This window comes from Rhinichthys klamathensis, unplaced genomic scaffold (genome assembly GCF_029890125.1).
Source record: "Rhinichthys klamathensis goyatoka isolate OS25496 unplaced genomic scaffold, OSU_Roscu_1.1 h1tg000643l_1, whole genome shotgun sequence".
NCBI classification, from domain to species: Eukaryota; Metazoa; Chordata; class Actinopteri; order Cypriniformes; family Leuciscidae; genus Rhinichthys; species Rhinichthys klamathensis.
In genome coordinates, this window is record NW_026607089.1 from 165054 (window position 1) to 180493 (window position 15440).

At 41.7% G+C, this 15440-nt stretch overlaps 2 protein-coding genes across 3 annotated transcripts in view; both read right to left on the bottom strand.

Annotated features, from left to right (window-relative positions):
- Nucleotides 1–5044, bottom strand: part of slc9a1b (solute carrier family 9 member A1b) — a 44072-nt gene extending 39028 nt beyond the window's left edge. For both annotated transcript variants that reach the window (XM_056241443.1, XM_056241442.1), the window contains exon 1: nt 4851–5044. In XM_056241443.1, the coding sequence (XP_056097418.1) occupies nt 4851–5043 (193 nt within the window). In that variant the 5' untranslated portion in view covers nt 5044. The remainder of the gene's footprint in view (nt 1–4850) is intronic.
- Nucleotides 5045–13357: 8313 nt separating this feature from the next.
- Nucleotides 13358–15440, bottom strand: part of LOC130076374 (cilia- and flagella-associated protein 69-like) — a 31093-nt gene continuing 29010 nt past the window's right edge. The window contains exons 18-22 of the mRNA XM_056241437.1: nt 14677–14811; nt 14252–14328; nt 13982–14179; nt 13799–13885; nt 13358–13706 (exon numbers count right to left, since the gene is read on the bottom strand). Of these exons, the coding sequence (XP_056097412.1) occupies nt 13602–13706; nt 13799–13885; nt 13982–14179; nt 14252–14328; nt 14677–14811 (602 nt within the window). The 3' untranslated portion in view covers nt 13358–13601. The remainder of the gene's footprint in view (nt 13707–13798; nt 13886–13981; nt 14180–14251; nt 14329–14676; nt 14812–15440) is intronic.

Here is a 15440-nt window from a genome sequence, read left to right on the forward strand (position 1 = left end):
CACACACAGACACACACACGCACACACAGACACACACGGACACACAGACACACAGACACACAGACAGACAAACACACTCGCACACACACACAGACAGACAGACAGACAGACAGACAAACACACACGCACACAGATACACAGACAGACACACACACGCACACACACACACAGACAGAAACACACGCACACACAGAGACACACAGACACACATCAATTTCAAATTCAACAGCAACATTACAATACATACGCTGAGCAAAACACTTTAGAACAATCCATTAAGAGCCTGATTGCTGATTTTCTATCAGAGTTAGTACCGGCTGCAGATAAAGTCCTTATTGTTGGTGATCTTCCGGATCGGTTTCATCTCATCAGCATCTTCAGTTTAGAAGAACTCGATGTTGCAACAGAAACTATTTACTCTCTCTTTTCCAGCTTTTTAGACACAGTTGCTTCTTTGTACTTAAAGAAAATAGTCCAATGCCGTGGTACAGCGAGCACACACACACACACACACACACACACACTCAGGCCCTTAAGAGCGCAGCCAGAAACATGGAGCGAAACTGGAAGAAAACAAAACTAGAGGTTTATCGCATTTTGTGGAAAGAGAGCACGATTGCGTACAGAGAGGCCTTAAAAACTGCTAGATCTTTTTTTAGCCCTCTTAGAAGAAAACAAACACAACGCTAGGTATTTATTTGTAACCGTGGCTAAATTAACAAGAAATAAAGCTTCAACCCCAAACGTTTCCAAACAGCACAGCAGTAATGACACAGTAATCTCTCTTTTATATTAGAGAGAAAATAATAACTATGCAACCGTCTACTACAGTATCGCATCAGACGGTGCATTGTAGTCTCCCTGAGGAAAACTTCCATTCATTCATTGAATCAACAACATCAACAACTTGTATGTTAGATCCTATACCGACTAAGCTGCTGAAAGAGATTTCCAGAGGTCAAAGATCCTCTTCTTAATATCATTAATTCATCTTTGTCTTTTGGATATGTACCGAAAACTTTTAAGCTGGCGATTATTAAACCGTTAAACTTAAAAAATTAAACTTGATCCTACAGAATTAGTCAATTTTCAGGCCGATCTCGAATCTACTTTTTCTGTCAAAGATATTAGAAAAAGCAGTATCCTCACAACTGTGTTCCTTTCTTGAAAGAAATGATATCTGTGAGGATTTTCAGTCCGGATTTAGACCGTACCATGGCACTGAGACAGCTCTCATCAGAGTCACAAACGATTTGCTCTTATCATCCGATCGTGGTTGTATCTCTCTATTAGTGTTACTCGATCTTAGTGCTGCATTTGATACTATTGACCACAACATTCTTTTAAATAGACTCAAAAATCATGTTGGCATTAGTGGAGTTGCACTAGCATGGTTTAAATCATACTTAACTGACCGTTATCAGTTTGTAGCAGTAAATGAAGAGATGTCTTATCGATCACAAGTTCAGTATGGCGTACCACAAGGCTCAGTACTAGGGCCGCTGCTGTTCACTCTGTACATGCTACACACACACACACACACACACACACTCTGTACATGCTACCCTTAGGAGATATCATTAGGAAGCATGGCATTAGTTTTCACTGTTATGCCGATGATACTCAGCTGTATATTTCTTCACGCCCTGACGAAACTTACCAATCCACAAAACTAACGGAGTGCATAGCTGATATAAATAACTGGATGACTAGTAATTTCCTACAACTTAATTTAATACTTAATTACAGTTAGAGTTTTTTAATGATTGAACCAAAAACCTCTGCACGTAATAACCTAGAATACTGTCTAACACTTGATGGCTGCTCTGTCAAGTCTTCGTCGTCGGTTAGGAACCTGTGTGTGTGTGTGTGTGTGTGGGTGCTCTTTGATATCAATCTTTCATTTGAAAGTCACGTGTCTAGTATCTGTAAAACCGCATTCTTCCATCTTAAAAATATATCTAAATTACGCCATATGCTCTCATTGGGAAATGCGGAACAGTAAGTTCATGCGTTCATGACCTCAAGGCTAGATTACTGTAATGCTCTACTGGGTGGTTGCCCTGCACGCTTAATAAACAAACTACAGCTAGTTCAAAACGCAGCGGCTCGAGTTCTTACCAGAACCAGGAAGTATGACCATATTAGCCCGGTTCTGTCAACACTGCATTGGCTCCCTATTAAACATCGTATACAATTTAAAATCTTGCTGATTACTTACAAAGCACTAAATGGTTTAGCTCCCAGTACTTGAGCGAGCTCTTAACGCATTATAGTCCTTCACGTCTATTGCGATCTCAAAATTCTGGTCACGAATTTATTAGCCAATGGCTATTGATAAACATTTAGTCACCAGAGTGAAGATTTAGTCGCAATGTAGGGTTAGGGTTAGCAGGAAAACAAAAGCAGGAAACGAGGGAGGACAGGTGGGGCAAATGAACCAATCAGGAAATCAGGGAGGGGTTGGACAATCGACAGGAGAGCACATGGCACAAACAAACACCTGACAAGCATGAGCTCACAACTAACAGGACTAGAACACAAGCACATGACAAACCGGGAGCTCTGTCACCAAACCAAGATATAAACTAGACAGAAGTGATAGAACTCTGACAATAACTTTATTCTAGAGCTGCTGTAAAGCCAAACAATCTCTGTTACTGTAATCTCCTGTTATCACTGTAAAGCTGTAAATAATATTGTTAAAGCGCTGTATAAATGACGGTGACTTGACTTGACTTGGCCTTCCTCAACATCCTCTTCCTCTCTGGGCTGGACTGATAAATAAGTATTTATTTTATTAAATATTTGGCACCTTATTCTAATTCTACACTGTTGATTGATTTGTCATTGCTAGGCCTATATTGCACTTTTCTTTTTCTTAACATTATATCAAAAATGCATATAAACACAATAATGTCAGTAAAGTACTGTACATTGATCTAGAGAGCATGTCAATAATGGTTTATTTAATGGACAATGTAATGACGGCAGAGGGTTAGGGTTGTGCGTGCAATATACACTCACCGGCCACTTTATTAGGTACACCTGTCCAACTGCTCGTTAACACTTAATTTCTAAGCAGCCAATCACATGGCGGCAACTCAGTGCATTTAGGCATGTAGACATGGTCAAGACAATCTCCTGCAGTTCAAACCGAGCATCAGTATGGGGAAGAAAGTTGATTTGAGTGACTTTGAACGTGGCATGATTGTTGGTGCCAAAAGGGCTGGTCTGAGTATTTCAGAAACTGCTAATCTACTGGGATTTTCACGCACAACCATCTCTAGGGTTTACAGAGAATGGTCCGAAAAAGAAAAAACATCCAGTGAGCGGCAGTTCTGTGGGCGGAAATGCCTTGTTGATGCCAGAGGTCAGAGGAGAATGGCCAGACTGGTTCGAGCTGATAGAAGGGCAACAGTGACTGAAATAACCACTCGTTACAACCGAGGTATGCAGCAAAGCATTTGTGAAGCCACAACACGCACAACCTTGAGGCGGATGGGCTACAACAGCAGAAGACTCCACCGGGTACCACTCATCTCCACTACAAATAGGAAAAAGAGGCTACAATTTGCAAGAGCTCACCAAAATTGAGCAGTTGAAGACTGGAAAAATGTTGCCTGGTCTGATGAGTCTCGATTTCTGTTGAGACATTCAGATGTTAGAGTCAGAATTTGGCGTAAACAGAATGAGAACATGGAACCATCATGCCTTGTTACCACTGTGCAGGCTGGTGGTGGTGGTGTAATGGTGTGGGGGATGTTTTCCTGGCACACTTTAGGCCCCTTAGTGCCAATTGGGCATCGTTTAAATGCCACGGCCTACCTGAGCATTGTTTCTGACCATGTCCATCCCTTTATGGCCACCATGTACCCATCCTCTGATGGCTACTTCCACCATGTCACAAAGCTCTAATCATTTCAAATTGGTTTCTTGAACATGACAATGAGTTCACTGTACTAAAATGGCCTCCACAGTCACCAGATCTCAACCCAATAGAGCATCTTTGGGATGTGGTGGAACGGGAGATTCGCATCATGGATGTGCAGCCGACAAATCTGCGGCAACTGTGTGATGCCATCATGTCAATATGGACCAAACTCCCTGAGGAATGCTTCCAGCACCTTGTTGAATCTATGCCACGAAGAATTGAGGCAGTTCTGAAGGCAAAAGGGGGTCCAACCCGTTACTAGCATGGGGTACCTAATAAAGTGGCCGGTGAGTGTATATTACACATATTTACTCAAAATTCAGAAAATTGTGTCAAAAGTAAACAATGTTTTCCTATGACAGAGCTGATTGGAAACATCCCGTGTGCTTCTGTTGACATGACAAACAAACACACACAGAGAGAGAGAGAGAGAGAGAGAGAGAGAGAGAGAGAGAGAGAGAGAGAGAGAGAGAGAGAGAGTGTGTGCTTGAGTGTATGTGTGTGTGTGAGAGAGAGTGTGCTTGAGTGAGTGAGTGAGTGAGTGAGTGAGTGAGTGAGTGAGTGTGTGTGTGTGTGTGTGTGTGTGTGTTTCAGCTCTATCTCCTCACACACACTTCTTCAATGCAGCTGGAGACTCAGATAAACTCTCATAATGAGGTCAGAGAGAAACAGAGCCACTCGCACAAGAATAAACTAACTAGCTAATCTAACACGAACGAATAATGCGTTTGAAATGTTGTATCTCTGTTTGACATAAACTCGCATCATACAGTTCAGACAGTAAACACAAACCTGTTGCCAAAACAAACAGCAGATCAGCAACTTTTACTACTAATAATAATCCTTACAATATTCGTGATTAACTGATATAATAATAATAATCATGAAAGTGTTTTAATACTGATGAGTTTCTCACCCAGTTTCATGAGTGACGCGAGCAGAATCCAGAGCGAGACCTCGAACGGCATCTGGACATAATCGTAATTAATCGATATGACTGGAAAAACTCTCTGAACATGATGATCCGAATGATTCTGATCACAAAACACGAATCCGCAACAGAAGATCATCATCATCAGCAGCAGCGAGACCCTCATCCTCATCCTCATCCTCATCTTCATCTTCATCTTCACTCACTGACGGAAAGCCGCACAAACTTTAGGACGCGTGAATTCCATCGCGATGTTTCACCATGACAGCATGAGATCACACAGTTGATCTCTCTCTCTCTCTCTCTCTCTCTCTCTCTCTCTCTCTCTCTCTCTCTCTCTCTCTCTCTCTCTCTCTCTCTCTCAAACACACACACACAACACAGTTCATTATGCACGTGAAGCCGCGCTGCAACGTCATCAAAGACTAGAAAGAGTCGTGTGGTTTTCCAGTGTGATATGATAGAAATAAACATAATACAAACATATCTATAAATGTATATAACTCATCCATATGCATTTATAAAATGTCATTTGTGTCAATAAATGTTCATTTGAAATGGTATTTACTAATAGAAATGATGCACACACACTTCATTTATTGGAATGATCAAACTAACATTATGAATCAATAACCCACATAGCAAACTTAATCTGGCGCAGCTCCACAGAACCCACTTCCCTCGGCATATACGGCCCAGCAGCGGCTCAGATCCGGGAGACATGGACCACACAGGCCAACACTAGCCCAGGCCAACACTAGCAACACTAGCCCAGGCCAACACTAGCAACACTAGCCCAGGCCAACACTAGCCCAGGCCAACACTAGCAACACTAGCCCAGGCCAACACTAGCCCAGGCCAACACTAGCAACACTAGTACAGGCCAACACTAGCCCAGGCCAACACTAGCAACACTAGTACAGGCCAACACTAGCCCAGGCCAACACTAGCAACACTAGCCCATGCCAACACTAGCCCAAGTCTAGCCATTTAACAACCATAACAGGACATGAACTGGGCCAGAACTGGTTTTAATACTGGCGCCGATTCTCAGCCATTAATAAACCATATCAACACCAGCTTTTAACCAGACCCTCGCCCATTTAATGACCCACAACTGGCCCTGAAAGGAGACAGAATAGGTTTTATTCTTGTTACCAATTCTCAGCCTTATGTAAACCAAAACTTGCGCACGCAACTGGGGGGCAGAAAAAAGACGTGTTTCGTGGTTTCGTGTAGCGGCTAGTAGCATAGTGGCAGTAACGTGCTGTGAAATCTTGTCATGGGTAGGCTGTGACCTATCAATGTGGCATGTATGTTCATATATTCATTCAGTTAATGTAGCAACCCAAGTTCATATCAGGCATCATCACATCGCTGCCTGCATACAGCAAAGTCAGTCATATGTGAGGCTAATGCACAATCAAATCGAATAATCAAATTAATGGACACATATCTTATGACTTAGGCTATACAACAAACAACTGTTTTGTGCGGGACAAGAGAGGGAGGCGGCGCCGGCGCGGTGTCAGCGAACCGACAAGCAGCCTGATCACTCCTTCAAAATGCGCAAACGCACACAGACAGCCACACACACACACACACACTATTTGGTCTGGTGACGCCGCACCAGGATTTTAGTAGGCTACAGTCAGAAAACTTTGTGTCAGCAGTACAGCTTTAAAGTACAAAAACAGCTTATTCGCTCCTACAAACTGCGCTAGGCGAGAGCGACGGCGCACCAGGATTAAAAAAGAGAAATACAAAACAGCATTTTTAACCCTTACGAAATGCACCATAATCGCACAAATAGACATACAGTGCAAATGTGGCAGAGGTGACGGCGCACCAGGGTATGGAAGAGAGAACATTTTGGTGTCAGCGCACAGCAGGCCTACGTTAGCCCAGCATCAGACAACACACACAAGACAATATAAGGGTTTTAAAAATAATAAATAAATTACTAATTTACATTTTGAAGGGGGTGCTTACTTTCTTACTCTTTTTTTTCTTCATAGACAATGTTGAAAATCTTAGTAATACATATCCATAATATCCAAATATCCAACGGTTCACAGCCATCGAACTAGGTTGACAGCATCGCCGGTGTTCTGACGATTCATGCTACCCATCGAGATTTGCTACTTACTGGTTATGCGCATGTGCAGACTCAGTTTTTTTTTAACAAAAGGTAAATTTTCATGTGTTATAAAGTAATTTCCCTTTTAAAAATGCCAACTACCATATGAATATTTGTACGGTCAGTCAGCTGAACAAGAATAACTGAAAGTTTCAGTTACTAAGGAAAGGTGTGCTTTAACAAGTCAAAGATTAATATTTGAAGATAATTTTTACTTTTCACACCGTTTTAAAAATAAAAACAGTAGTCTACAGTATACAGTAGCTACTCATAACTTAGAATTGTGTTATAATTGTATTTCATTTAATATTAATTCAATTCAATTCAATTCAAATTTATTTGTATAGCGCTTTTCACAATACATATTGTTTCAAAGCAGCTTTACAGAAAGTGCATTTCAGAAATGTACATAGAATAATATAGTTAGTTAATCATCATGTATTAATTTAGGGCATAACATATCGCCGGCGTTGAGTCGTCTCTTCACAGGCGTCGAGTCGTCTCTTCACAGGCGTCGAGTCGTCTCTTCATAGGCGTCGAGTCGTCTCATCGCAGGTGTTGGAGCGTCTGAAGTCTCCGTGAGAGGCTGGATACAAACTGGAGCTGACGAACGCTATTTACCTCGGGACTAGCGTCCCGAGATAACAGCAGAAAAGCAGATGGGAAATAATTAGCGTAGCTGCTGTTCATAATATTAATGCAGTCGATCTGATTCAACAGTGGTATAAAAGGTAAGCATTATGTGAACGCTTGGCTGAAGAGATGCGTCTTTAATCTAGTTTTGAACTGGGAGAGCGAGTCTGAGCCACGAACAGTATCAGGAAGGCTATTCCAGAGTTTAGGAGCTAAATGTGAGAACGCCCTCCCTCCTTTAGTGGACTTAGATATCCTAGGAATGACCAGAAGCCTCGAATTTCGGGATCTTAAAGAACGCGATGGATTGTAGGGCGATAGAAGGTCCATTAAATACACAGGAGCTAAACCATTTAGGGCTTTATAGGTCAGTAGTAGTACTTTGTAATTGATACGGAACTTGATAGGTAACCAGTGCAGAGATGATAGAATCGGTGTTATATGATCATATTTTCTTGACCTAGTAAGAACTCTAGCGGCTGCATTTTGGACTAACTGTAGCTTGTTTATTGAAGATGCAGGACAACCAGCTAATAAAGCATTACAATAATCTAGTCTCGAGGTCATGAATGCATGAACTAACTTTTCTGCATCAGAAACAGATAGCATGTTACGTAATTTAGCAATATTTCTAAGGTGGAAAAAGGCTGTTCTTGTAACATACGAAATATGATTTTCGAAAGACAAGTTGCGGTCTAGTATAACACCCAGGTCTTTTACTGTAGTCGATAAGGTAACAGGACATCCTTCTATATTAAAGTTGTATTGTAAGAGATTTTGTGGGTAGTTTTTTGGACCAATAAGTAATACCTCAGTTTTATCTGGATTTAGTAGCAGGAAATTACACGTCATCCAGCATTTTATATCTTTAAGACATTCTGTCAATTTAGATAAGTTAGTGTATTCATCTGGTCGTGATGAAATATATAATTGAGTGTCATCAGCATAGCAGTGGAAATTAATTCCATGTTTTCTTATAATATTACCAAGTGGCAGCATATATATTGAGAATAGCAGAGGGCCTAACACCGATCCTTGCGGCACTCCATAGTCTACTGACGTTATCTTCGATTTTTCCCCATTTAAACAGACAAAATGGTAACGGTCTGATAAGTACGATCTGAACCAGCTTAATGCCTGTCCCTGAACACCAGTGTAGTTTTGTAGTCGATCCAGGAGTATTTTATGATCTATAGTGTCGAACGCAGCGCTAAGATCGAGTAGAACTAGTATTGAGAATTGAATTCTCAATACTAATTAATCGACATTCTGTGATCGATTCGCGCTACGGTAGCATTTTTCGACAAGGCAGCACAAATCGTCAGAACACCGGCGCCGCTAGATGCTAGTAGCGGGCAGGGTTGCCAGATGCCAGCAAGGTTTTCCAGCCCAAAACCTCGTCAAAAACCGCGAGAATGCACAAAACACCGCCCAATTTTTTTGGCTTGTTTTCTCGTTTAAACACATTGAAATCATGAACAAGCTTTAAAATTACCCATTGGTCGGGGTGTACTTTTGCTTCCATGCGTTTTTCCTTTTTTAACCCGTAATTGAAAAATGAATGTTGTAGTTTCAAAACGCAAAGTTGAGCACCAAAATTTGAATGTGAACTGTAGGCCTATATCTACACCAAATGCTGCGCAAAAAATATATATAGCCTATATATATATAGCCTATATATTGACGTATTTTCAGATTTTTGTTTATGACTTTTTGCCCCTTTATTAAACTTTTAATTGATATGGACAAAATGTCGATTTTACTGGTTTTCTAAGGCCAAACACTATATTTCTAAGGCTATAGATGATTTATAGGCTATTAATAATAAATGTTTCTAAAAAAGTAACGAGGCATTTTAATTGTTAATAAATAAACTAGTAGCCTATTTTCTAAATCGGCTGGAAATCTCCGCTGTAAGATGTGCCTTTAGATAAGAAATTCATATCATCAGACTGTATTTGCTTTCGATTCGAATTTGTTCGTTTAAAAGTGGACATTTCAAGCTTTAGCCTACATAGGCTATATTTTGTTTCAGTTCATTTTTGAGACATGATCCAGTTCACGGAGACAATAAAAGAGCACGACTGATTGTTTTCTTTTATTTTACAAAAGCACAACGTTTTCTTGTTATTGTGAGTTTACACAAATAAAAGTAGTTGCGAATGGTGTATTTTTTATTTTCTATGACCAGAAATGATAGAGTATTTTAAGTTGTTTCCACTGTTGATAGAAAAACGCAAGTGTTCGCGCCCGCGCCTCCGTGCCATGCAGCAGTGCGCGCTCACACTCTGCACAAACCCTTGCTTGGATATGCGTCAAAACTTGTGTTCATTTGTAATAATCTTAGCCCTGTATTATTATTGTCTAACCAGTAGGCTATTATGACTGACATTTGACAAATTGCTTTGTTCCTTTTTATGATAAAAGCATCCTCTAGCCAAAATGTAGGCTAATAATAATAATGACAATTATTATTTGCGTTTATAACTATAAATGAGTTCACTTAAGAAGACAGTAATATGTTTATCATAAAATAATTTATTAATGTTTTATTTTTATATAACCTAACATTTAAAGTTTTTGAATTGTTTTTGTTTTAGGCTAGAAGTCTTTTATTGCTTATTATATTATAGGCTACTGAGCTTTTCCTTTTTAAAAATTGACTTCAAAGATACAAGTAAATAAAGAAAAATAAAGTTTAAACACAATGGTATCCGTGCAGCCGGCCGCACCCAAACAGCTGGCCTGGTTGAATCAGCCGGCACAGACAAATCCGCGAGTAGCTACATTTTACAGCCTATACGGTTTATAAACTGAGGAGACGATTTTTTTATTTATTTTTTTACAGGTGACTTCCCGGGCTCAGTAGGCAGTTATCTATATCTTCCAAGTCAACGCAAATAAAATTGAGAAATAAAATTTCGTAAAACGGAAAAAAGTTTTATGTCACTTATTTGATTTTCAATTAAATAGCCTATCTAAGCATTGTATAAGGAAAATAAGTCTGTATGTGAATATTGTTTCACCAGTCTAAAAACGAATAAAGAAGAAAGCATGTTTTTAGTTAAAAAAGGAATAAGGAATGGGCGCAAAAGTAGCCTACACCGAAGGTAGTTGGAGGGAGTGTCTATTGTGAGTTTAGAGGGCACGTCAGCCAGAGCTGTAGTGTGTGTGTGTGTGTGTGTGTGAGTGAGTGAGACTACTGCCTGATGAACAGAGGGGTCGCCGAAAGAAGGATCTGAAGTGCCGGTGTTTCGGCTACAAAAACCCGCCGAACCGATCCGAAACCAGCCCAATTTTTATCCACCCGCCCAAACCCATTTTGCCCGCAAAATAGATTGCAAAACCGCCCAATCTGGCAACACTGGTAGCGGGAAGCGCGGAGTGAGTGAGAGCAATTGGATCACGTGACATGAAGCAAGCTTGGTCTCTGCCTCAAAGTTGATAATTCAAGACAACATGAGAACTGACTGCGCATGCGCAAATCTACGTAAACTACGTTCTATGGACCAAAGAGGCACTGCTAACCTCTGCCTCAATGACCATGGCCTTGAATTTCCTGCATGAAACAATGTTTTTTAGGAGCAAAAATGGCAAAAGGAGTATATTATATGTGCATTCCTGAAAATTTTTGTAACAAAAATTAATATTTGGAATAAAATAAATGCAATTAATAATGTGGTGAATTAATGAAGCTCTTGGAATTAATAAATGTAATGTCAACATTTCCTTTGGTGAGGCACTGCCTACCCTGACCGTACGTCCCTGCATAGTGGTGTCTGTAACGCAAACAAGGGTAACGAAACTTATATAAAAGCAAACTCGGGCTGTCCAGTAGATGCTGCACTGCTAACATTGGCTATTACATTACTAGCCTAACATGATCATTCATACATAAATATCACAGTAACACTGCAAAATTAAAGACAGACAAACAGATCCAACTAAAATCACGTTTTATTGAATCAGCAGTTATATACGAACAACAAGGAAAGCTTCGATACTTCAGGTTGTTGCAGCAGCGGTCGGCTCCCCGGCTCTGGAGTGGACAGGAGACCCGTGTGTCATGACATGATGCACTTCATGGGGAAATTGCACCTCACGTTAATGGTGAAATTATCATAAAGATTAAATCAGTTAAAAATGTTAAAGTGTAATATTGCTTAAAATTAATCTTTGAATTTACAAGTTTTAACAGAATGAAAAGAACTGTCATTACTGTGAAAAATGTCCATTATCATGTGGTGTAAAATACACCACAAACACAATAAAATGATCATAAAAGTATTAAATTCTTGTGCTGTAATCCAAATCTCCTGGAGAATCTGTACCAATACTAAAACCTCTTCAGGCCCAGTGCAGGGCCATCACGGGTCATGCAAGGCTGGGACTCGGGCCAGTTACGGCCCATGTGTGGTCCTAGTCTGTAATCCAGATCTGGGCCACTACAGGCCGTCACTCTGGTGTGTGGGCCGAGGGAAAGGCTTTTGTGGAACAGAGCTGGGCCACACTCCTCCCACCGTGTGTTTTGCCGCATCATTGCCACACGTGGCCCAGCTCTGGCTGACAGGAGGCTGAGGACACATTCGGGCCAAGACCACTCGCTCTGTGGGAAGATCTGGTTCTTTCAGTCGCACGCGCTCCAAATCACCACTAGGTGTCATAGCTTCGCATGTGTGTTCATGAGTTACATGACCGTAAAGTGCTCAACCGCTCTGTGAACTCAAGATGGTTGGAAACTGCGTTATCTGCGGCTCTGCAGTTGGTTATTATTTACGGCCAGCTTCACGAATCACTGAGTAAAGTCAGAGGCCAATTTTAAACAGTGTGTGACTGATGCTGTGTTCCTAAACGCACACTACTCTTACTATTGCTGGCATAGAAAGATATGATGAAGGTAGTGTGAGAAGAACAGTTCTGAAATCAGCAAGAGATCCTGATCGATGTGACGCCTCTGACCACAATCTAGCTTCGGCTTCAAAAATGGCCTTTAGAACGGCCTCCGCTTCGGTAGAAACATCTGAATCAGTGAATCTGAATCAGAGAAACAGTGAATCTGAGTTTGTCTCATATTTGATGTTTGTCTCAAGTTTCATAATCATTGATTCTGTTATTTTCCTGTTTATTACTGTGACTGTGCTTTGAAAAGATCTGCACGGTATAAAGCCCTGTAGAAATAAACTTACTTAAGCTGGACTGTGATGCTATTTTCTTCTGAAAACAAACTTTGTTGCATTATTTTCCTGTTATCTCTGTAAAGCTGCTTTGAAACACTCTATTGTGAAAAGCGTTATATAAATAAATGTGACTTGACTTGACTTAAAGATGACTGGACATTCAATAAACACACTGTTTTGTTCTGATTCTGCAGTCTTATTTTATTAGTCATTATGCTCGCTTTCACAATGATCATCGATGACATTCAGCATGGGTGATGTTTGGCTTCTGGTGTGCTTGAGGTCACGCTCATGATGCTCGACCCCAACGATGGTCCGATGATCCGGAGCGCTGATGTTGAGATCTGCAGTCGAGATCTAGACCTTGATCTGAAGTTTACCCTGGAAATCCTCTGAAACTTTGTCTGCGTTTGCATGCACACAGCAGCTCAGCCCACACACGCCGTTAGCGGTGTACACATGCGCTGGGGTTAGCGTTAGCGGTGTACACATGCGCTGGGGTTAGCGTTAGCGGTGTACACATGCGCTGGGGTTAGCGTTAGCGGTGTACACATGCGCTCGGGTTAGCAAGCCAGAAACACTTGCTTTCTCTTCATCAATTACGATGGTGCCATTTACATGTGGTCTCGGAGCTCAAACGCCCAGAATAAACTGTGCATGTAAACATATGCTGTAGGAGCAAAGACTGCGGAACATGAGAAATATCAATGTCTCTGAAAAGCATCAAATGTATATATGTTGTGAAATGACTTCAGGTTGCTCTGAACTCGCCGTATGGGACTGGGTTTATTGATCTGAGAGGGTGTGTTGTGTCTCGGGTCCCTCGAGGGCCGGTTCTGATGGAGCGTCGGGGCCGCTGGTGCTCCATTCCTCCCGCAGACGCTTGAACTCCTGACACACACACACACACACACACGCACACACACGAGTTAACGCAGAGACTCGAGAACATGCCAGTCTGTGTGAGGATGAGGATCTCAGACCTTCAGGACGCTGTAGTTTGAGGTTCTGGCCACGTAACTCCTCCAGGCTTCTGCCGCGATCTCTCTCTGCTTATGAGTGAAGCCGATCTGGAAAAGAGTTTCTCAGGTACTGATCAAACGCACACAACCCATTCGCCAAACGCAGCTCGGGACAGCAGAACTGCATGTGATGCTCAGTTTTACCTCTTCATACAGCAGCTTCTCCTCCTGCAGCTCCTCCTGCTGCTGACGGCCCAGAATGCTTTGCTGCAGAGAGCGCACGCTCTTCACCGTGTCATCGCTGACCTGTCGAAGGCTCTTCAGGGCTTCTTCATCAGACGAGACGGGCGTCACTCCCTCGGTCAACAGCTCAGTCCAGACCTCGTGTAAAACCTCTCCCACCTGTGAAGCAGGAGCGTTGGCAGTGATGTCACTCATTAATGCTGACGAGGCTGACAGGTCATCAAGACTCACCTTGAAGTCCAGGTATCTGCGGATGATGCTGAGTGTGACGAGGTCTTCAGCGCTCAAACCCGACGGCTGCTCAAATCCTGCAGATCAGCATTGATAAAACCAGACTTTAATTTCAAGCAGTAACTGACATTACAGTCAAGCTACTGTGTTTAATCAACATAAACTGCACTGAAGATTATCTTTTCAAATCTATGACTAGATTCAGCAATTCACTTAAATTGAACTGGACTGTCAAATGAGGAGAGTTTAGGAGCGTGTTTGATTATTATCTGTTTGCTCAGGTGTAAATGTGTAAAACACTGTGACCTTACAAGCATACTGACTTGTTATGTAGTTGCTGATATTAAAAGTAAATTTTTCCTTGAGAATGTATGCTATTTTAGCTACTGTCACACTACTGAAAATAAAACAATCCTCTCTCATACCCAGTTTCCAGAAGATGCAGTAGATGTTCGCATGCAGGTTTTCCCACACATCCCTGACAGCAGGACTTACGTCACGTGAAGATGATGTTGATGACGGTTCATCCTGATGCCGAGACACAACCGAGCGTTCCACGACTGAGAGAGAGAGAGAGAGAGAGAGAGAGGGAGAGAGGGACAGAGAGAAGACTGAAAAGAGCAGTGTGGCGAGCAGGACGAGGCCGGTGGTGTGATTGCTGATGAGCTTCACCTGCGCGACACACCGGCCTCATCTCTCACGGAGGAGCGGAAGCATAAAAGAAGGAGCGTCAATAGAGAAGGACGAGAGAGGCCAGGCCTGGACTATTTTATTTAATGTTTTGTTTTATTATGTGTGGCGGCAGTCACACTGAACGCACTGGATCTGTGTAAATGAACGCACTGGATCTGTGTAAATGAACACACTGGATCTGTGTAAATGAACACACTGGATCTGTGTAAATGAACGCACTGGATCTGTGTAAATGAACGCACTGGATCTGTGTAAATGAACGCACTGGATCTGTGTAAATGAACGCACTGGATCTGTGTAAATGAACACACTGGATCTGTGTAAATGAACGCACTGGATCTGTGTAAATGAACACACTGGATCTGTGTAAATGAACGCACTGGATCTGTGTAAATGAACACACTGGATCTGTGTAAATGAACACACTGGATCGGTGTAAATGAACGCACTGGATCTGTGTAAATGAACACACTGGATCTGTGTAAATGAACACACT